The sequence below is a fragment of the Helobdella robusta genome (genome assembly GCF_000326865.2).
Source record: "Helobdella robusta unplaced genomic scaffold HELROscaffold_26, whole genome shotgun sequence".
NCBI classification, from domain to species: Eukaryota; Metazoa; Annelida; class Clitellata; order Rhynchobdellida; family Glossiphoniidae; genus Helobdella; species Helobdella robusta.
Window position 1 is genome coordinate 714,396 of NW_008704349.1, and position 24,211 is coordinate 738,606.

General features: G+C 33.0%; 3 protein-coding genes across 3 annotated transcripts; 1 reads left to right on the forward strand and 2 right to left on the reverse strand.

Moving 5' to 3' along the window:
• Window positions 1–1,495: 1,495 nt before the first annotated feature.
• On the reverse strand, window positions 1,496–4,178 carry HELRODRAFT_173311 (hypothetical protein; the record flags this gene model as incomplete). Its single annotated transcript, XM_009019927.1, has 2 exons — window positions 1,496–1,800; window positions 2,651–4,178. The coding sequence occupies 2 exons, from the start codon at window positions 4,176–4,178 to the stop codon at window positions 1,496–1,498; spliced, it is 1,833 nt and encodes a 610-aa protein (XP_009018175.1).
• Window positions 4,179–10,642: 6,464 nt separating this feature from the next.
• On the reverse strand, window positions 10,643–11,830 carry HELRODRAFT_173312 (hypothetical protein; the record flags this gene model as incomplete). The annotated part of the gene is made up of 3 exons (XM_009019928.1): window positions 10,643–11,247; window positions 11,360–11,695; window positions 11,761–11,830. The coding sequence occupies 3 exons, from the start codon at window positions 11,828–11,830 to the stop codon at window positions 10,643–10,645; spliced, it is 1,011 nt and encodes a 336-aa protein (XP_009018176.1).
• An 8,860-nt stretch (window positions 11,831–20,690) lies between these two features.
• On the forward strand, window positions 20,691–23,033 carry HELRODRAFT_80026 (hypothetical protein; the record flags this gene model as incomplete). Its single annotated transcript, XM_009019929.1, has 11 exons — window positions 20,691–20,806; window positions 20,890–20,969; window positions 21,100–21,194; window positions 21,301–21,363; window positions 21,495–21,556; window positions 21,749–21,810; window positions 21,927–22,047; window positions 22,126–22,222; window positions 22,420–22,483; window positions 22,606–22,703; window positions 22,809–23,033. The coding sequence occupies 11 exons, from the start codon at window positions 20,691–20,693 to the stop codon at window positions 23,031–23,033; spliced, it is 1,083 nt and encodes a 360-aa protein (XP_009018177.1).
• Window positions 23,034–24,211: the final 1,178 nt, after the last annotated feature.

Consider the following 24,211-nt stretch of genomic DNA (forward strand, 5'->3'; position numbering starts at 1 on the left):
TCTCATCGATCATAAAAAGTAGGCATTGCATAAAATTTTCATCTTTCAAGTTTAATTTGATGAAAAAATAAATAAAAATTATTTAAAACAAAACGAAAGAATGAATTCTTTTACAGGATAACTTCAATGGATCAAAGATATTTCAATTGAAATTTGAGAAATGATAAGATATAAAGACGATAAGATAATGCTGATAGATAGTATTTATTCATCACGTAGGCCCTTGTAGTAGCAGAAGTAGCAGCAGCAGCAGCAGTAGTAGTAGTAGTAGTAGTAGTAGCTGTAAGTAGTAACAGTAGTAGTGGTAGTTGTGGTAAAGTCTCAACAATTCATGGTTTCAGTATATTTTAAAAATTTCACGTTTAAATTTTTAATTGATTCGTCAAAATTTACAAATCATACGTTCAGTTTCATAAACCTTCCTTCAAACCCACCAAATCTATCTTGAAACTCACAAATATTGAATCTTCAAATTCACCGTTCTAATCATCAAAAAAACCTGACTCAAACCCGGATTTATAATGAAAGAACAGCGCTTTCACACTAAATGTATTGACAGAGAGAAGATTTTTGTTAACTAAACAGATTCATTAAATCAATGCCCCATCATAGCTAACACATCATATCAATGGTAGTAACAACGAAAAAATAAATTCATACTTTTTTGATTGCATAATTCATATATCAACAATAAAACATAGAATCCATAATTCATAATTCACATATTAACGATATCACATAATTCACCAGGCTATTTAATACTGGAATTATTGTATAAAATATAAATTAAAGCATTAACGCCTACACACGCACACACGCACACACACACGCAAACACATACACGCACACTCACACACACACGCAAACACATACACGCACGCACACGCACACACACACAAATGTAAGAACACTACACACACCAATACTCTATGTCTAATAGGTACATATCAATAAAACTTGTAAACGCTTATTGAACTTTGCAAAATTATTTTAAAACTTTAATTATTGAATTGATAAATAAATATTTGAATAAATATATAAATACATTGTTATAATACAAGACACACACACAAACACACACAGACAGACACACACACACATAAATAAATATATATATATATATATATATGTATATATAGTAAATACTTGTATATAGATGCTAATATAAATTACTAAGAGCTTATGAAAAAAATTCTTGGTTACTAGAAACAGCTAATTAAATGACATTAAACATCATCGTCATCATCTTCATCATCATCGTCGTCGTCGTCATCATCTTCATCATCGTCATCATCGTCATCATCGTCATCATCATCATCATAATTATCTTCTTATCAGCGACTTGACGTTTAACGAATTATCATAATTCTAACTCATTCACCAGTTCATTCACACACTCGATTACTTATTCATTCATTCATTCACTCACTCACTCATTTATTCATTCATTCATCCATTAATAATTCATCCATTCACTCACTTGTTCATTCATCGTTCATTTCAACGACTTAACATTCAGCAAATAAACTTCCTCTCCAGGAACCTGCTTCTCCTTGGCCTTGCTCAGCATGTTCGCTTCGGCATCTTTGAATGAAATTTCTGGCCTCTCAGATGTAATGACGCCCGACCTCCTTTCGCAGAATCGAATGGCTACCACCACAACCACAAGAAGAGCGACGATCGCGACGACAGTGGCCGTCAAGTAAAGAAATTTGTTGGATTGGTTGGGTGTATTCACCGGCTGCTCTAATGTGTCGCCTGGTTTTTGGGTGGAGTTTTCAATGGTGAAGGAGTTTTTTTCTGGATGTTGTGTGCGTGTGTGTGCGTGCGTGTGTGTGTGTGTGTGTATGTGTGTGTGTGTGTGTGGTTGTATAATCAAAGGAATTCTGTGGTAGTTTTACTGTGTGAATGGATTTCCTTATTTAAATTCTGGTGAATTAATTAAAGAGCGCTGGCAGTAGAAAGCAGAATCAGACGTTTTAATTTTGCTACACGATACTCTATGCTAAATTTTAAAAAATCAATCATTTAAACGAAGTTTAAATAAAATTTTTAATGGTTTAAATTCCAAAAAGGAATGATATACCAGCAATAGCAAGTTCGACGATGACCCGAGATAAAATAAATTTAAAATAATTAATCTAATTAATTAGAGATATAGATAACATTAATTATAATTAATAGTAATAATAACAATTAGTCAATTAACTCTAATTACATTCGGTCGCGTAAACAGAGTACGTACATTCGAGTTTTTGTATCACACGCCTATCAGTGATTCTGTCTGCTTTTATAAACATGCTGCAGTTAATTTACGTAAACCTCAATTTGATAATACCGAATTAACATATACTACCACGTACAGAGAGAGAGAGAGAGAGAGAGAGAGAGAGAGAGAGAGAGAGAGAGAGAGAGAGAGAGAGAGAGAGAGAGAAAGAGAAAGAGAGAGAGAGAGACAGTTTCATCATATGAATTAGTGAAAAACTTTACATAGTGTAAACTCATGGAATCGGAATCCCACAATAATAACAAGTTATTATTGTAGGATTCCACGGTAAACTGGTAAACTGCTTGTAAACCCCCCATGCATCTTTCTCTAGAGTGACAAAACTTTTTGAAATATAAGTAGTGTAAAAGTTGTTTTTTTTACCGTCGCTGGCTTCAGTTATAACTTTTGAGTGACTGCCGATGTAGTCATCCTCCTCACGCATCTTCACCAGATCTGTTTCGAAACTTGTCGAGGGTTGAGACCTCGACGACGAAATTTCTTCAACTGGCTCTCTAGAAGTAGATGGAGCTGACGGACTAACATGGGTGTTTGTCTTGTAGGTTTCTTCACCGCCTGCTCTACGTATCGTCAAATCAAAAGTTTCATTTTCTGCTGATCCAGACCGTACATCGCCATCTTCATTTGAGGACGGTGCAGTTGTGTTTATCAGCGTGTAGGTGATGTTATCATCAGTTATGAAGACCCTTGTCTCCGTCAGACCTGCGTTGCTCACAAACACAAAGTCGTTCTCAAAAAATGTCTCTTCAGCTGTTGTTGATGGGCTTGATTCAATCAATATAACTTCGTTTTTAGAGAATTTAGTGATGTTTATCAGTCTGTACGTGATGTTATTATCCGATAGGAATAACATTGATGTGCTGGTTTCGTTGAGACTCCCGTTAGCTAGGAATACATTGCGGTTCTCAAAAATTATTTCTTCTTCCGGCGCGGATGTAGTTTGTCGTGGTGTTGTCAGGTCAGGGTTAGGGTTATTTCGTTCTTTCGAAATATTTTCACTAGTTTCTTGTGTGGTTCTTTCGTTTTTCGTGCCAGCTAGCGTCTGAGATGAGAAGAGAGACGATGATGTTGTTGATTCAGACGGTGATTTTGTAGTTTTATCAGTTGTATGTTCAATTTCTTCTTGTACAGGATGAAAAGATTCAGTGACAGAGACTAAGTCAGTTTCATCATGTTTGTTTGTGGTTGGTAGTTCGTTGTTGTTGCTGTTGTTGTTGCTGTTGTTGTTGTTGATGTTGTTGCTGTTGTTGATGTTGTTGCTGTTGTTGTTGTTGATGTTGTTAATGTTGTTGATGTTTTTGACGTTGTTGATGTTGTTGTTGATGTTGTTGATGTCGCCATCATCAATATCATCATTGTTGAGGTCATCATCATCGTCATCATCATATTTCGGAGTGTGAGTTAGAGGTCCAGAGTTATCCCTAGAGTCTGGGCTGTCCATAGTATCGTGAGCCATAGGGAGGTTGGTGGTTTCTGGGTGGGAAACAACGCTGTCGTTGGTGGTAGGTGTGGTAGCGGTGGAAGCGATGGTGGCGACGAGAATGGTGGTAGGGTCTATGGTGGCGCTGTATTGCTTGAATGAAAAAGTTATGAGTGGTGATATCATGTAGTCATTGGCGTTTATTGGTGATAGTTCGCTGTTGTTATTGTTGTTGTTGTCGTTGGTGTTGCTGTTGGTAGTGTTGTTGTTGCTGTTGTTGATGTTGTTGTTAGTGTTGTTGTTGTTGTTGCTGATGTTGTTGCTGATGTTGTTGCTGATGTTGTTGCTGATGTTGTTGCTGATGTTGTTGCTGATGTTGTTGGTAGTGTTGTTGTTGTTGTTGCTGATGTTGTTGCTGATGTTGTTGGTAGTGTTGATGTTGTCGTTGCTGATGGTAGTGTTGTCCACCATTCCAGCTGCTGATGCTTTTTGAAGTTTAAAAATTAAGTTTAAGATGACGTTAACAATACAATATAATATAACATAACATAATATAATATAATAATAATTATGATGATGACGACGACGATGATGATGAGATAATAATGGTGATGACGATGACGATGATAGAGGTACGGATAGCCAAATTTGATAGCTATCGAACAAACCAAACAAACAATAATGATATCATCGTTTAATGGATTTTATCTACTTAAAGAGAAAGTTATAAGAGAAGTCACGGAAAATTGACCAAACCAGATAGGAGGCTGACGACCGCGAAGCAAACCGCCCCGACGAACAGCTTCATTATCCAGGCTAACCAAAATCTTACAAATAAATAAATAGCGAAAAAATATGAATAATAATAAAATTATTATTATTATTATTATTACTAAAGGTATTTAAAATTGAAACTTTTATCAATGATGAAACTTTATATAAAAATCTCATAAAATTATCGGCTATTTATACCACATGCTCCTATACATTTTATAATAATCTGTATAATATATAAATATATGTATATACGTACATACATACATACATACATGTTATATATGTATATAACATGTATGTCTGTATGTATATATATACATACATACATACATACATACATACATACATACATACATACATACATACATACATACATACATACATACATACATACATACATACATACATACATACATACATACATACATACATACATACATACATACATACATACATACATGAAGATTTTGTCATAACAAGACAACAATGAATTACAAACTATAAATTAATCTATTCATCATTTTAGTTTGTATATCGAATATTATAAAGATATATGTGTTATTCATCTGTTAATTCGTTCGTTCGTTTGTTCATTCATTCATTCAATCATTGGTTCGTTTGTATGTTTTCATTCATTCATTAAACTTTCATTCATTCATTCATTCGTTCATTCGTTCATTCATTCATCCATCCATCCTTCCATCCATTCATCCATCCATCCATTTTTCCAATCATTCATTCATTCGGTCCTAGACTGTATGAATGACTCTCTCATTTCACACTTGGTAATTTTTAATTTGGACAAATCCACGAAACCTTCAGTTCAGTTAATCAGGCTATCATTCGTCATTTTTACCGTAAAGATTTCTTAACCCTGGGACTATCATTCCTATTTATTATTAATATGTGTGTGCGTGTGCGTGTGTGTGCGTGTGTGTGTGTGTGCGTGTGAGTGTGAATCAGTTAAACATAAATTTGAGTAATTGATTTATTTGATTTATTCGGTAATGCGCTGAATTTGTAACAATATGTTGATTTAGCAGCAGACATGAAATGCTATTATTATTATTTTTATTATTAATATTATTTTTATTATTAATATTATTATTATTATTATGATATTATTAGGTAAGCTAGTTACGCGGGGGCAAGTGTGTTGTGATTTGTTCTTTACACAAACACACGTAGAAGAAGAAAATTTTATATAGCTAAAAATAAATATAGCTAAAAATAAATATAGCTCTCTCTACTTCTCAATTAGTATCTTAATAATTACTATTCAGTATTTTATTTAATTAATACTTCTATTCCAATGTAAATTACCACAATAACTTTTTAATGTTAACTATATATACATACTACATATGCACACATAAACAACTGTTGTATTTCACACACACACACACACACACACACACACACACACACACACACACACACACACACACACACACACACACACACACACACACACATACACACACACACACACACACACACACATGTATTCACACACATAATTTTCAACATTTCCCATCATATATTATTAGGTTATCACATTTAACTGTACGTAACTTTAACCAGTAACAAGAATAGCATAGAGCCACGGTTTAATAAGGCATTTACTGTTAAATTATTTAAATGTGTGTGTGTGTGTGTGTTTGTATGCTGCGTGTGTTTTGATAATTTTTACCTTTCAGTCAGAGAATATCTCTAAATAGATAAGAATTATGTTTATTTTAATAATTGCATCATCTTTTGTACGTGTGTTTATCGGTGCGTGTGTATGTGTGTGTGTTTGTCTTGTTTGTTTGTATGTGTGTGTGTGTGTGTTTGTAGATGTGTGAAGATAAATTTATGTATACATGTGTGTGTGAAAATGTTTTCTCTACATAAGTGTATGTGTGCGTGTGTATGTGCGTATGTGTGTATATATGTGTGTGTGTATGTTTGTGTGAGTGTGTGCATAATTATCAAAGATAATTATGAAGCGCTGATTAAGCCAAATCAGTAAAACACGCCCATATTTAATTGATTTCTGAAAACATTTCTGACGCTTTCGCCTCGCTGAATGGCTTCACAAAATATTATTATGACGATTTTAGCCATAATATTATTCATTATAATTATTAATAATTAATATAATTTGCTTTAAATAATTTTTTTTGGGATGATTAAATTAGTTTTTACTGCTGATCGTTCCCTTTTTGTAGAGGATTGATTGATTGATTGATTCATTCATTCATTCATTCCTTCATTCATCCATTCATTCATTCATTCATTCACTCAATTCTCTTTCATTCATTCAATCATTTATTCATCTATATACATTATTATCACGATGAATTTGTAATGTTAAATGGCGTTTTCTTTCAAATATTCAACCGATATCAAATCGAAATACGTTTCAAACGTAAAAAACAGCGCTTTACACACGCACACACACACACGCAGACACACACACACGCACACACTACATCATGTAATCGTAAAACGTGATAATCTGGTCTTTTTTGTCGAACCTGGACGGTACGGCACAGCCCATGGCAAGTTTCTCAGGCTCTTTATCGTCAGAGCCACAGGAAAAACGCTCACTTGGAACGTATTTATAACTCCACCATTTGTATATAAGCGTTGAAGTATTTATGAGCATTTTACAAAGAAAAAGAAAAAATATTTTTTAAAAATAATTAGACAAACAAATTTAAGTTGAAAGATAAATAAATGTAACAATAGTTGGATAAGTAAAGAAAATAATGTATGCGTCGTTATAGATAGCTAAGCTTCATTCTTTACTAATTGAACTAGTTCTTCATCATTCATTCAAGCTAGCAATCTTGATAGATTGATATTCATACGGAGCGAGCTTGCATTTGAAGCCGGGGCTTTCGACTCCCCTTGTGACTTCACTTGTCCTTCAACACAAAACTCATTAGAATAGCTGTTGTTTCCTGACAAGTCATTATAAACTAACTATTTAGTCCATTAATTTGATTTGCTAATTTACGGACAGAGACAGAGAGAGAGAGAGAGAGAGAGAGAGAGAGAGAGAGAGAGAGAGAGAGAGAGAGAGAGAGAGAGAGAGAGAGAGAAATAAAGAGTAAAAAAAAGAGTAAAAAAAAGAGTAAAAAGAAAAAGAGAGAGAGAGAAAGAGAGAGAGAGAGAGAGAGAGAGAAAGAGAGAAATAAAAAAAAAGTAAAAAAAATAGTAAAAAGAAAGAGTAAAAAAGAAAGAGAGAGAGAGAACGTGCGTGTATGTGTTTATAATAGTTAATTTGCAATTAAAATTAAACATTCTCAAACAAACATGATTTTATAATATCAAATAAATGTATGTGTGTGTGTGTTTGTGTGTGTGTGGATATAGGTGTGTGTGTGCGCGCGCGTACGTGTGTGTGTGTGTTATATGAGTTTCACGTTTCTAAGACCACTAATAACGACATGGGCAGATTAATTCCTCTTAGACAATTTGTGACACGCATCATTCATTTATTATTCACCATTCAAACCCACACACACGCACGCACACAAACACACAAACAAACACACACACACACACACAAACAAACAATGCTTCACATTTCATGGTAAAGTAATTAATATATGTATTGGCGTTTTAATCACATTCAAAATTGAAAATGAAAACATTCTGCTAATGATGTGTGGTTGGTTTGAATGAATGAAGAGAGAGAGAGAGAGAAAGAGAAAGAAAGAAAGAGAGATAGACAGAGAAAGAGAGAGAGAGAGAGAGAGAGGCATAGAGGCATAAACAACACAATAGTTTAATATATAACGCAAATAAATGGTAACTCATTGCATTTCAAATCAACAAGCAATAACAAATAATTTTCACATCACATAACAATCTATTGCATAATCGTTAGTTATCGTCCTAATGTCCCTCTCTCTCTCTCTTTCTGTGTGTGTTTGTGTGTGTGTGTGTAGTTGAAACGTACCTAAAAATGGCCAGTCTAGAATACTAAGTATTTAGAGAATTTTTTTATGTAAAATATATAAAATACATTAAAAAACATAAAAATATACAAAAACACACACACACTTACATGAATAATTAAACAGACCATAACACACTCAGACATACAACTATCTATCATATACACACATCCACACATGCGCATGATTCATTACACACGAACACACGTATCAACTTTCTAAATGAAATTTTATGGGTTTATTTATTTGTTTATTTAATTCAGAAAAAAGTACCCGCAATAAAATATTTTATTCTTTTATTACACAAACTCCAGATAAATATTTTGCAATATAAATGTCTTGTGGTGATTTATGTGATCATGATTGTTGCGGGTTAGGCGAGAAGCGTATTAAGTTATGTGCAATTCAGACGTAGCTTTGTGCTCAAATTTCTTTACTCAGTGAGATAGACAATACCTGAGGAATATTTGGCGTGTGTAGTCATTTTCCTCCTATGATTAATGTTAATCGTAAGGTTTCATTGTAAGGTTAATATCGAATGATTTAAAATTACCCGTTTTAAAAGCCGAATGAATGAATGAATAGATATATGAACGATTGCTATATTGATTAATCACCAGCCGAAGACACTCCCCCAGAATTTAACAAATGAACTAGATTGAGCGCTGCGAATTTTTGACAGGCGTAAACGCAATCCTGTGCTGTTCTTCACACGCAACTGCATAGCAAAAACACTAGGAGAGCGAGACACGACTTGAACAAGGCACTGCTGCATAAACACAGTTTAATCAGAAGCAAAACTACCCAACATAAGAAATGAAATCACACAAAATTTTCACAAACGCCATGATGAAATGAAAAGAAGAAAGATAAGAAAGAGAGAGAGAGAGAGAGAGAGAAAGATTGAGTGGGTAGATTATGTATTAACATATACTCAACAACACAAACAAGCCATAGAGAGAAAGAGAGAGAGAGAGAGAGAGAAAAAAAAAGAGAGAGAGAAAGAGAGAGAGAGAAAGAAAAGGAGAAAGAGGGAAAGAGAGAGAGATGACAGTAAACAGATAAATAAATATCTAAGTAGTCATAAAAGAATGAAGTAATGCACGAATTAACGATAAGATGCACAAAATAAATGAATGAATGAATGAATAAATAATACACACACACACACACACACACACACACACACACACACACACACACACACACATGCAGACTTATGGTATTTCGGAGTGACAACTAAATTGCTCAGAGCATGTAGCGGATATGTAATGCACTACTGAACTGGTAAATTTTGATTTATTTATTTGACGTGTTTTTTGTTGTGACGCCTACAACAGTCTACTGCTCAATCGTTAAAATATTTTGACATTTATTAGTCTTTTAATCACTTCAGTTGATTTGTTGGTGTCAGTAGTGGTATTTGTTGTTACAGTGTCAACATCACATGCACATTGTACCGTAGTTCTGTTATCCGATTGTAGAAAATTTCCCCGAATACAAGTGAATAAAAGAATCAACAATAGGCGTTCCATTCTTTTTATTAGTTGTTCGACACTCAATGTAGACCCCGAAAGAGATAAGCGACCTGAAAAAATTTGTGAAAATTGCGAAAAAAACATTGAAAACAAGTGGAAGAATCGAGTCAGTTTTTGGAAACTTTGAGGCTCAATATCTCGGAAACCACTGATCAGAATTGGAACGACTTTTCTTTCGACAAAGAAGCTTTAATGAAGGTTCGATAGATGACAGAATAAATAGATAAACGCCGTAAACTGAAAAAGACAGAAATTAAAAATAACTTCTTTTTAAAGAAAATAGCTACGAAATGACAATTGGAAATGATTTTGAATAGTTTTAGGTCTCTTGATGTTCGGTTCATCCATCCACCTTAGTAATGTTTATTTCTTATATTCGTTCGTACGTTCATAAATCATAAAATGATAGCTAAGAAAATAAACAAAAAAATGATCAATATTGTTAAAAAATTAAGCCAGAACGCTAAAATTTCAAGATCTAATTTAAGTTAAAATTTAGAAAAAAAATTAAAATATCGTCTGTAACCATCTTCTTCATCATCATAATTTTCTTCTTCTTTTTTTTCTTCTCCTTCTTCTTCTTCTTCTTCTTCTTCTTCTTCTTCTTCTCCATCACCACTACTAAAACTAATGTTGTTGTTTGCTAAATTATAGCGGGAAATAATTTTCAGATAGAGGTTGGCGAAACATCAGTCGATGTCTGAAGGGCTTTTTTTCCTGACAATTCTTCATCCCCATCACGTGGACTACTTCCCATTCGATCCAGGGCCATTTCCAGTGCAACCTTTTTAGGTTCCACTTCGATTTTAGCCGCGTCTATCAACAAAACCTCAACAATCAATTTCTCTTCAATCTCAGATTTCTTATTTTCATCTTTCCCAACTTTCAAGACGTCATCGTCGGTGGCTTGCGCGGTTTGACCTGCACCGAACGCTACCACAGTTTCGTCTTTTTTTTCTCCCTTTGCTTCATCTTTCCTCTCTCCGTCTTCAGCGTCAATCACGATTAAAACCTCATCCTTTTTAATCACATCCAATACCTTCTCACCGTCTTTATCCATACCTACATCCAATTTTGTTTCATCGACTCCATTTTTTTTATCATTTTCCGGGTTTGCAGAAGCAGCAGCAGCTGCAGTAGAAGTTTTTCTATTTCTACAGCATAAAAGCGCGAGAATTTCATTGGAGCAAAGGACGGCGGTTACAACTAGGCAGAGTAGGGCCCCGGCAGATATGACGCCAATCCACATTTGCATGATTTTTTTCGGATTTTCTGTAAAAATTATGAAAAATATTATATTAAATTACAAAAAAATGATCTTATAATTTTTTATAAATCCACAAAGTATGACTAGTATCATTCTTTGGAAGTTTTATAAAATTACCTTCAATATAAACTTTGTTCGTAGCAGATTTTTGGCCAGACACTGGCGACAATGGAGGAATGGAGTTAATCACATCATAAGTAGAAGTAATAATACTTTCATTAATACTCGCAACAGTAGCATTAGAAGCAACAGCTGTAGCAGCAGTAGTAGAAGCAGCTGTAGCAGCAGCTGCCGTAGTAGTAGTAACAGTGGTGGTAGCAGCAGTAGTAGTATATTCATCAGTGTTTATTTCTTGAATTTCGTTTTCAGTGAAGCCACCATCGTAAGAATATCCGCCATTGATATTTTGGGTTGTTAGCTGAGAACTCTCGCCGATAATTTCACGACAACATCCTTAAAAGTTGTACATTAAAATAATAAAAATTGTTATAATAAGTTGCGAAAAAATTTTCTAAAACCGTTTCCAAGAAATCCAAAAGCGGTCAAAAAAACCATTTGAAACATCCAAGAACTCATCGCAACGGCCATTTCTTATTATCTCAAACTGCTGAAAATTAAATTCATAGATATTATCTTTAATTTGTATGTATATATATATATATATATATATATATATATATATATATATATATATATATATATATGAAATTATCTCTATATATTATCAAAATTGTATACGAACATACATATGTAGGTAGCTATATATGTATTTATATACATACTTGTTAATTAGTATTTGGTATATTAGTTATTGTAAACGCTATTTCTTAATTACCTCAACAGCATTTTTGTTGAATAAGATTTGAATTCAAACGGTTCAAGAAAACTGGTTTGGGTGAGGCCTTTTGACGAATGAGTTGGGCTCTCTAGGTAAACCAGGGAAGGGGTAATGTATTGTAACAAATCGGTCATCGTAAACTATTGCCAGCTATTGTATTTGTACATGTATGCTTGCTCTAGCGTTTTTCAACTACTTTTTCAATTCTTCATATAATTACGGACATAATTATTAAATGAAATAATTTATTTAACTATAATAAACTGTAAATATAGAAATTATTATTCACATCTAACAGCATAATAGTCCTGTGGATGCTTAATTAACTTCAAAATTTAATTCGAACGCCTATTAGGAAGTTAAAAGTAACATCTGGCCGGTTCTTCAGCTTTATTATTATTATTGTTATTATTATTGTTATTATTATTATTGTTATTATTATTATTATTAATGCTGTTATTGTTGTTATTACTATTTTTATTTTGCGGTTAAATCCGAACTAATTACTGAGAATAGTTTTCAATCGAATTGAATCGGCAGTTGTTGGGGGAGAATTTTATTACTATTCATATTATTGTTATTATTATTTTTATAATAATAATAATAATTATTATTATTATTAAAACATTCACAATGATGATGATAATAATACTTTTAATAATGAAAAATTTAATAATAGTAATTAATAATAGCCTTTTCCAGTTTGCAAAACGAAAAAGTACATGAACGATTTGAAGTGTAGAAATCTATCTTCTGAAGGATTTTAAACATTTTAACCTTTTAATTAACGCCAAAATTTAATTACTATTAAAGAGAGAGGTTTTTTTTTCAAGTTCTTCAATTATTTTTAGGCATTTTTTAAATAACTTTTCTGCCATTAATATGTCAGAAAATCTTTTTATAAATCTCTTCTGAATCATTTCTCAGTCAATGAATCATTCAAATGGCAGCATCTTTCAAAATTTGCTGGGCTATTTTTTCAAATGGGTCGTCATCTTCGTCTTCTTGTTTACGTTGTTGTTGTTGATGTTGTTGTTGTTGTTGTTGTTGTTTCAACTCTCGTTGTTGTTTATTAAAACCACTAATTATTACGTCATCGTCATCTTGAGTCGCGTTCATGTAAGAAATTCTATATAAACCGTGATAGTCGAAGATGTTGTTGTTAATGTTGTTGTTGATGTATTTGTTGTTGTTGTTGTTGATGTATTTGCTGTTGTTGTTTGGCTTTATATCTGTTCTTAGATAAAATTTTCCACGGTTTTGAAGTTTCGGTGAGTTTTTTTTCGGCATGGTTTTTGGAGACTTGAGACGCTTACACAGAATGACAATCGGTATGGTGTGAGATAGGATAATGACGATAATGAAGAATATGACAGCTGTTGAAAACACCAATGGAATATCTTTTGTGTCGTGTCTTTCGTTGTTGATGTCATATTTTTCAAGTTCTTTGGTGCTACTTTGTCTGCCGTTGGTGGCGATTTGAATGTAATGGTCAAGTTCACTTTTAGTGTAGTCAAAGTTGTCGTTGTTGATGTTATTGTTGCTGTTGTTGTCATTGTCGTTGTTGTTGTTGATGTTGTTGTTTTGATTCGAAAGTTTAATATCCTTGTTATCTGTTAGATTTATATATTCCTTGCTTAACTCTTAATTTCAAAAGCACAAACATCAAATGCAGTTTTGGGTTACATAAACACACACAAACATACACAAACACACACACACAAACACACACACGCGCGCGCACACAGACAATCAAACATACAGATTTAAATGTTTCAAAGGCTGCGTGTTAAATATTAAACATCATCTGATGATGATGTCGATGATTAAGTGAATGACAATAATATTAAAATAGTTTAAATATTTATATTATTATTATTATTATGTATGTGTGTGCGTGTTTGTGTGTGCGTGCGTGCGTGCGTGTGTGTATGGGACTTACCCATGTTTAAAAAATTATTTTCTTGTTCGATTTTTATTTCAGTTGACCTTCTCCCATCCATAATTAGACCCACTGTTGTTGTACTCCCAACAAATTTCGGTTGTAAGTGTGCTATCACTATTACTGTTTTATAAGTAATTGAATTAGTAGTAGTAGTAGTAGCAGTGGTAGTAGTTGTTGTTGCTGTTTTGGTAGTATTAGTAGTAGTAGTAGTAGTAGCAGCAGCAGCAGCAGCAGCAGCAGCAGCAGTAGTAGTAGTAGTAGTAGTAGTCGTAGTAGTCGTGCTAGTAGTAGCTGTGCTAGTAGTAGTCGTAGAAGTAGTAGTAGTGGTGGTGGTGGTGGTAGTAGTAGTAGCAGTCGTAATAGTAGTATTGGCAATAGCAACAGTTGTAGTATTATGCATGGATGGGGTAGTTGTTCTTATTCTTTTCAATTTACTAGTTGTGGCTCGCTTCGTCACTGGTTTCTTTGTTGGCTGTTGGAAAATTTTGAAATAATTATAAATAATAATAATAAATATAATAGCAATAATAATAAATAATAATAATAATAATTCTTACTTTTCCTATTAATTTCTTCACTGGATTTTTAGGCGTCGTTTTTTTAGCACTATTCTTATGAGTTTCATTCATAACTGAACCATTATTATTACTAACGTTGTTATTGATGTTATTGTTGTTATTATTATTATTATTGTTATTCCTATGGTCGATGGATTGATTGGCCGGTTTCAAATTTACCTCTGCTGGCGTGATGAAGATTTCTGCCGCAAAGAAAAATAATTTTATTTTTTATAAATAATTATAACGATAACAAACGTCAATAATAATAATTATAAATAATAATAATAATTGAATACAAATTATAATAATAATTATAAATAATAATAATAACCTTGACGATTCTTACATATTACAACGGTCGTCATTACTATCAACATCAAGGCGACTGACATTAACCACGACAACTTGTTGCCAATTTTACCCACCATTTCTGCCATCTCTAAAAGATTTTTTAAACTTTTAAACGATTTTTTTTCAAAATTTTAAAATAAAATTTCGAGATTGCCGAGAATAAACCTGAATCTGAAATCATTAAAAAATCCATTTAGATGTATATATGTGTATATATATATACATACACACACACAACAACAACAACAAAACTAAAGTAAAGCGCTTCATAAATGCTTATAATAATAATAATAAGAGTAAAAACAATAATAATAACAATAATAGTAATAATGATAATAATAATTGCTTTAATTAAGAGAGAGCAAGTGGAAATGAGATTAACATTAATTTTAGGATGCGATCAAATTATGCCTAAAGTTCGGATGTAAGCAAATTTCAATAAATAATTATATAATAATAATAATTTTATAATAATAATTATATAATAATAATAATATAATAGTAATAACAACAACGATACAGTTTAAATATTTATAGGCCTATGTTTATGTTTATACAAGGTGTCATATTTTATAAGTTGGATGAGTTAGATCAAATAAATGCAACATCATACGTTGGTTTATTAAGTAAGTTTTTTCATGTGCACACGCACGCACGCACACGCACACACGCGCACGCATTTTATGTCCGGATATATACAAAAATTAAAATTATTACGCAATTAACTCATGGAAGGAGTGTAATGGCTGAAGAGCCTGGCACGCGTGTAACATGAAGTGATGTGTCTTACGTAGGTGGGGGGTCCAAGCAAACAAATTAGGCAGTTGGCAATTAAAAATGATGGCTTAATTCGTGACACCAGCGTCACGTTTAAAATTTGAACTATAGTGTAGGTTCAGTAATACATAATGATTGATAACTCTTTGGTCCATTCACTATACTATACATCGAAGACTTCGAGATTTCCAGTATCAAATTATACATTTTCATGCTTACGAGATTGAGTTCTACATGAATCTAGTATCAAGCTACCAGCTTAACTTAGTATATCAGCGTTACATTCTAAAAAATCGAACCATAGTGCGTGTTCAGTGTACATACTGATAACTATTCTATCCATTCAAAATACAGCCTATGTATCAAAAACTTCGGGCTTTTCATTGCCAAGTTGTACATTTTCATGCTCAGGAAATTGAGTAAACTCTCAGCCTAATTCACGTTATCAGCCCCATTTTCTCAAAACCAATCGAAGTTCAGAGCAAATTTCAAAATTTATTTGTTTGTTAAATTAATTAAGAAAGTTGTTGAACATTGCAAAAATTGCGGTTTATAATAGACTTAATTAATTAATTGATTAAAAAATATAAAAATTATGGAAAGCCAACGCTAAAAAACAAAGACTGATATTGTCAACATCAATTTAAGCTGAATGCAATGTTTATGTATGTATGTATGTATGTATGCTATTAGCTTTCGGCAAGATGATGTTAAAATTACTTTTTTTTAATAAAAAAATGTTTAAAATTGTTTTTTACGCTAAATTAGTGATGATCAGGGATGTCACTATATCGAGACGTTGCGAAATTCATAAAGGACGCATATCTGTTATTAATATGTATTTTATCTTGTGTATGTTGATATGACTGTTTTTTATTTGATTTGATATTTAATTTAAAATTGTTTGCTTTTTTCCATTATAATTATATTATTAATTAATAAATTAATTACATTAACAATTTTTATATACTGTTATATATTGTACAAGTATTTTAATATCATTCAGTATGTCCATTCCCTTCCATTCTATAACCATACTATAGTATTTTTGTTGTTTTAGTTAGCACTAAACTAAACAAAACATGATTCATTCTGTCACTTGTTTCAAAGAATTATTTAGTTGGGTTTGATAGATAGAGGTGTTAGATTGTTCCCCAAAATGATATGATACTCTCTCTACTTTCTATCTATCCTATCATCCATCAATGATCAATTAATTTGGTATATATCATTTATTTATACTAGAAAGACCCAACTGCTAAAGTATAAACATGGATATAGTAAACAACAACAATCACAAAAATAACAATAAAAATAACGCCAACAAACCCAAGCAACAACAACAACAACAAAGATCTCTTGATGATACAACAACAATGATGACATCATTATCATCATCCTCATCATTCAGCAGCAGTAACAACAACAACAGCAATAATAATAATAATATTACTGCCACTGCTACTACTAATAGTAATAATAATAGTAGAGTGAAGCTAAGAGGAGGTGTTTGTTTCATTCGTTTTTATTATTTATTAATTAGATTTTATTATTTATTAATTATGATTACAACAATAACAACAACAAGAATAATAATAATATAATATAACAATAGCAATAATGTTATTATATATAATTTTTTTCAAATATAGGCAAAGAGAAATGCACATACAAACTGTTGAAGATTAAACAAAGAATTTCTGCTAGCTTCGGAAGGCTGGGTAGGTACTACAATAATAATAATAATAATGATAATAATAATAATAACATTAATAATAATGATAATGATGATAATAATAATTTTAAAACATACATTGTAATTATAAGGTAAAAGTAATAAAACTTATAATGTTAATTATATAGATAATCTACAATGCTAGCCATACATTTTAAATGGGCACAAAGAGAATGATGATGATGATAATAATAATAATAATGATAATAATAATAATGATAGTGATAATAATAATAATAATAATTACAACAATAACAAACAGTTATTATTGTTGTTTATTATTGTTGGAGAGAGCTATCGTTGCTTAGTTTCTTACCATGCCTAATGAGATGCATGCAGATGATGTTTTCTCTTGTAAAATTTCCTACCCTTTGAGTTCAACCACCTCGCATTATATTATCATTTTATTATGAATGTTTGTTTAATAATTTATTATAATTAATGATAATTATTGTGTCCTGGTTATGACATTAAACTGACCCTCACTGCCTTGTGAGTGATGTTGGATCATCAAAGGCTAGGCCCACCGCTTATAACTGTGGTTGCGTAAGGAAGGGCGTCCTGCATAAAAATTAGCCAAATAAATTACTTATGATGGAATGGCATCGAGGGGTATTTCGGTTTCATCATAGGTAGCCAAACGGCAACCCCCGATCTCGGGGAAAATGTCGTCTAAACGTGTGTTGTAATTAAGGATAATTACTGTTATAATTAATGATAATATATAATGATTGTCATAAAAGTTACAACGCAAGCACATATAGCGTGTTATAGATATGTTTCTGAATTATCTTATTAGGATGTTTGATGGGTATTTTATTAATTACAATAATAATTACTGTTATAATTATTATTTTACAATAATAATTATTGTTATAATTATTATTTTGTTTATTATAATTGAATTGTTTTTAAGCCATCTCGAAAGAAGAAGCCATACCGGAGAATGAGTTTGAGGTTTGGAAAGTTTTTTCTTTGTGGTAAATTTTCGTTGGTTTGTGTTTGAATAAATTGTATATTTTATCAAATTGCTCATTCATTCATCCATTCATTTATTCATTCATCTATCCATTCATTCATTCACAAACAATTTGAACATATGTATCTCAAACTTGAATGGAAATTTTAAAATTAACAATTTCTTCTCACAAACTGTGAGAAAAATTTGCTTAAGTTTTGTGGGATTATTATTATTATTATTTATTTAATAATCATTATTATTGTTATTATTTATTATTATTGTAATTATTTTTTATTATGAATTATGGTTAAACATTGATGGAGCTGGAAGATATTTAAAACAATATGAGATGCGTGTATAACAAAAAACAATGTGTATGTGTGTGTGTATGTGTGTGTGTGTATCTGTGTGTGTAACTGCATGCGTGTCGTGTTTTACTATATATATATATATATATATATATATATATAGTAAAATATTTGATATATATATATATATATATATATATATATATATATATATATCAAATATCAAAATGTTATAATTAAAACAAATTTTTTTGGTAGATTATGTTTCAATAATTTTTTTTACAATTCACGCATATTCTGAACACCATATCTCGTACTAATTTCACACGCACATACGTACACGCGCACACGCACGCAAACACACGCATACATAAGTACCATTGGTATTTAATTTTTCTTACATGTTGTTTGTGCGTCAGTAAAATTTGCCAGATTTTAAAGTTAGTAACATTCAACCTCACGCAGTTTGAACCAGGCACCACGAACCACTACAGATGCTTGAGTGGCGACAGAATGACGTCATCGTCGTCGTATTCCTCATCGCCGTCGCCTCTCATCTGCCAGAGTCTTCACGTCACTCCAAACCACCAGAAACAATCATCATCAAACAGTGGCAGTGGCCCTGACCACCACAACGACTACTACAACAACAGCAGCAGCAGAAGCAGCGACTACTACGACCACCGCCTCAACAACGACGGCAGCGGTCGTCAGCAGAACCTCATCCAATGTCTTGGACATTCCCTAGATGAACAGTCTACTCAGAAGAAGAAATCCTCAAAACGAGATATCGGAATCATCAGCCCTCTCTACAGCAAATATTACGGCAAGAGTCCTCAGGATTGGAGTGCGGGCTGCAACAAAAAGCATCCAGAAATGATGTCCGACCACCATGATGACTACAAAGACGATGCAAGTAGATCGAGGGACCATCAAGGACAGACGTCAGCTGATCCAAACTATTGGCCAGATACGGAATATCGTCGAAGAGTCAACAGCGGTGGTCTGCTGCGAAAAGACCACCGCAGAAGTAAGAAGGGCGATGAATTTTCAGCTGGTCAGTCCGGTTCTGGCATTGTTTACAGAAGTTCTATGTTTGTTGATGGCAACATAACCTACTGTAGTGATAGTTCTGACGGGCAGAAGTTGAAACAGCAACAATTTCAACAGCAGAGCCAGCATCATCGATCGACGAAATCAAAACATTCCACTCTGAAGAGGGCCCTATCATTACTCTCCTCCTCTTCTTCATCCTCCAATGTTCTACCCCAAAAAAACACCCCCAACCACCATTTCAATTTTTTCCATCACATCTTGGGCGGGGAGAAGACCCTGACTCCGAATTCTGATAAAGTTCACTGGGGCAAGTCCTCGGAAAAGGAGAGTGGGGGAACGCCTCAAAAAAGTCACAAGAAACATTTTCTAGTCAAGCGACATCACAGCATGGGCAACATGTTGGGCTCGGGAAAAAATTTATTTCACCCATTTTTCTCTGGTAGTGGAGGTGGCGGCGCCTCTAGCGACCACAAATTAAAACAAAATGACGACCACTCAAAGGGAAGTCACCACCACAACCTCTTGAAGCTGAAAAGCAAGCGCAACGGCAACAGCAGCAACACTGTCATGAGTTCAAGTTACTGTGGTGCATTCAATCCAGACATGCGACGTATGGATGAAAATTTCGGCGGGAATTTTAGCAATGGTGGTTTGAGAAGTGGTGACGAGTCTGGAGAGGGCGAAAGGGTGATAATGAGGCAGCATAGGCCCAGGTCGGTAGAGGGCTTTTCAAGGGATAGCATGAGGAATAAAAGGGCTTCAAGTTTTGGGGTTGGTTGACTGATTGCTTGATTGGTTGGTTGAATGGTGGGCTATTTGGCGGATTGGTTGGTTTAATGGTTGGTTTGTTGGCCGATTTGTTGATTGATTGGCTGGTTGATTAATAAAAAATTATGTCTTTACTAGTGGTGATAATAATGCTAGCACTTCAAACCTTTCAGTCCAACTCACAATTTGGAAAGATGAAAGCATACGAAAAGTTGGAACAACTCGGAGAAGGTTCATATGCAACTGTCTACAAGGGAATAAGTCTGTAAGTTTATCTAGGACTCATTCATTCATTCATTCATTCATTCATTCATTCATTCATTCATTCATTCATTCATTCATTCCCAGATTGACAAACAAAGTCGTAGCTTTGAAAGAAATTCGCTTGCAGTCAGAAGAAGGAACGCCGTTCACAGCTATACGTGAAGGTAATAATAATAATAATAATTATTATTATTATAATAATAATAATAATTATTATTATTATTATAATAATAATAATAATAATTATTATTATTATTATTATTACCGCCATCATCATCACACCACCACCAACAGCGTCTCTTCTGAAAGGACTGAAGCACGCCAACATAGTGACGCTACATGACATCATTCACACCAAAGAATCTCTAACTTTCGTCTTTGAATATTTGGTCTGTGGCAATGGCGATAATGATGGATTTTATTATTATTATTGTTGTTATTATTATTTTTGTTGTTGTTATTGTTATTTTTGTTGTTTTTGTTATATTTCCACAGAATACAGATCTTGGACAGTACCTGGAAAAGTATCCCGGTGGCATTAATCCGAAGAATGTCAAGGTCGTACATTTTTTTTGTTCTCTCTTTCTCTTTCCTTCTCTATCTCCCTCTTTTTCTCTCTTAATTAATTAATTAACTAACTAATTAATTAACCAATGGATTATTTATTAATTAATGTTAATTTCTTCTAGTTGTTCATGTTTCAACTATTGAGAGGTTTGCACTTCTGCCACAAAAGATACATCTTGCATAGGTCTCTTATAATTTAATTTTAATTTTGTGGTATTTTAGTTTTATTAATTCGTTGAGTAGTTTATTCATTTGCTCGTTCGTTCATTCATTCATTCATTCATTCATTCATTCATTCATTCGTTCGTTCGTTCGTTCGTTCATTCATTCATTCATTCATCCACTCATTCATTCATTCATTTCATTTTTTCCATAGAGATTTGAAGCCACAGAATTTATTGATAAGCGAAATTGGTGAATTGAAGTTGGCTGATTTTGGTAATTTCTTTTCATTACTTTTTTTCGTTGTATCATTCATTCATTCATCTCTTCGTTCGTCAATTCTTTCATTCGCTCATTCATCCATTCCTTCATTCACTCATATATTCATCCAGGGCTTGCCAGGGCTAAATCAGTCCCCAGCCACACGTACTCAAACGAAGTTGTCACCCTGTGGTACAGACCTCCTGATGTTTTACTGGGCTCTACCGACTACACAACATCTCTTGACATGTGGTTTGTTCGCGCACGCACACACACACACACACACGCACACGCACACACACACACATGCACACACACACACACGCACAGGGGTGTGGGCTGCATTTTTATTGAAATGATCACGGGCTCTGCTATATTTCCCGGTATGAAAGACAACTTTGACCAACTGGACCACATCTGGAAGGTAGTGCTAACTGTAGAAGTAGTAGTAGTAGTAGTAGTAGTAGCAGTAGCAGCAGTAGTAGTAGTAGAGGTAGTAGTAGTAGCAGTAGTAGTGGTAGTAGTAGAGGTAGTAGTAGTAGTAGTAATATTTGCGAATTAATTAAATAAAATTAATGAATAAAAAAATAATTAGATAGTAAAATGAATAAAATGATTTATAAGGTGCTTGGAACGGCCACTGAGAGCGTTTGGGAAGGTGTGACTAACATGCCAAACTATAATTTAGGTTTTGATGATGATGTTGTTGTTGATGATGATGATGATGATGTTGGTGGTGATGATGATGTTGCGGGTGTTGTTGATGATAATGTTGGTGTGGTGATGGTAATGGTGTCAAAAAATTTGCAGAAAAATTTGCTATGTACCCAATGAAGAAGCTTATAAAATCCGTTCCGAAGTTATCAAGCATACCGTATTCTGAACAGCTGGCTGAACAGTTGTTGCAGGTTTTGTTATGATGGGATAATGGCATCTATTCATTCATTCATTCATTTGTTCATTCATTCTTTCATTCATTCATCCGTTCTTCCGTCTTTTTTTTACTGTCCCAGCTCGAGCCAAAGAAGCGTATCGATTCCTACAACTCTCTCCACAATAAATATTTTTATGACATGCCCACCAAACTGTACCATCTATCCGATGGTGAGGATGACGACAATGGTGATGGTGATGATGATGGTGTTGATGATGGTGATGATGATGGTGGTGGTGATGATGGTGATGATGGTAGTGATGATGATGGTGATGATGATGGTGATGGTGATGATGATGAGTAGAAGAAAGATTAAAAATAATTTTTGACTAATCAATTTCTTTAGTGGCGTCTATTTTCAACGTGTCAACCATCAAACTTGCCCCGGAAGTAGATGACTTACTCAAAATGAGAACCAATCAGATCGCTAGTTCGGCTGCAACAACAACCAATAGCAACGTTCCGCTTGTTAATTCAACAGCCAATGAAAATGCTTCGTTACTTCCGAATATTCAGAATGCCACTAATTCAACTGGTAACACAGAATCCACTACAGTAGCAGCCAATCAGAATTCACGTGAAATAAAGCCGGCCAATAGCATCAATTCATCTAAATCTGGCCCAGTCAATGAAAATGCTCAATCCATTAAAGCACCAAATGATCAACAGAATTTGAATAAAAGTTTTAAAGGTGAATAATAACAACTAAAACAACAATAATAATAATTATAGTGGTTATAATTATTATTATAGTTATAAATAATTATTATAGTTATAATTAATTTTGTAATCCTTCAAAAACCATTTACTTATAGGTCCATCGGCTGTTTGAAAATGTTTCAGAGATGGAATAATAATTACATCTGCTACGCGCAGTATTATTCATAATTATTATAAATATAATAATTATAGTTATTATAAATATAATAATTATATTATTCATTTACTTATTATTATTATTACAGTTGTTGTAATCGTTGCCGGTAAAGTTTTTTTTTATTAGTATAAAACTATCATCAGTTGCAACGTTCTTATTATTATTATTGTATATAATTATGTAGTTATTTATATAATAATAATAACAATTATTATTATTATTATTATTGTTATTATTATTATTGTTGTTGTTAACTGACAGCCAGTTTGGAGTTTTCTTAGAAAACATCTCCTATCATTTACTTCTTAAACATTGAATAATGACCAATCAATTATTTTTATTATTCATTTATTATATTGTTACTATTATTGCGTGTTGCGGGAGGTTGAGAGAGAGAGAGAGAGAGAGAGAGTAGAGAGAGAGAGAGAGAGAGAGAGAGAGAGAGAGAGAGAGAGAGAGAGAGAGAAAGAATGATTCTAGAATTTTTATAGAATGTTCTGGAACATTTTTTTTCGAACGTTTTATTGCTTCAGTTCTATTTAAATATCACCATTCCATCGAACCAACCAGCCAATCAACCAACCAACCAACCAATCAACCATTCA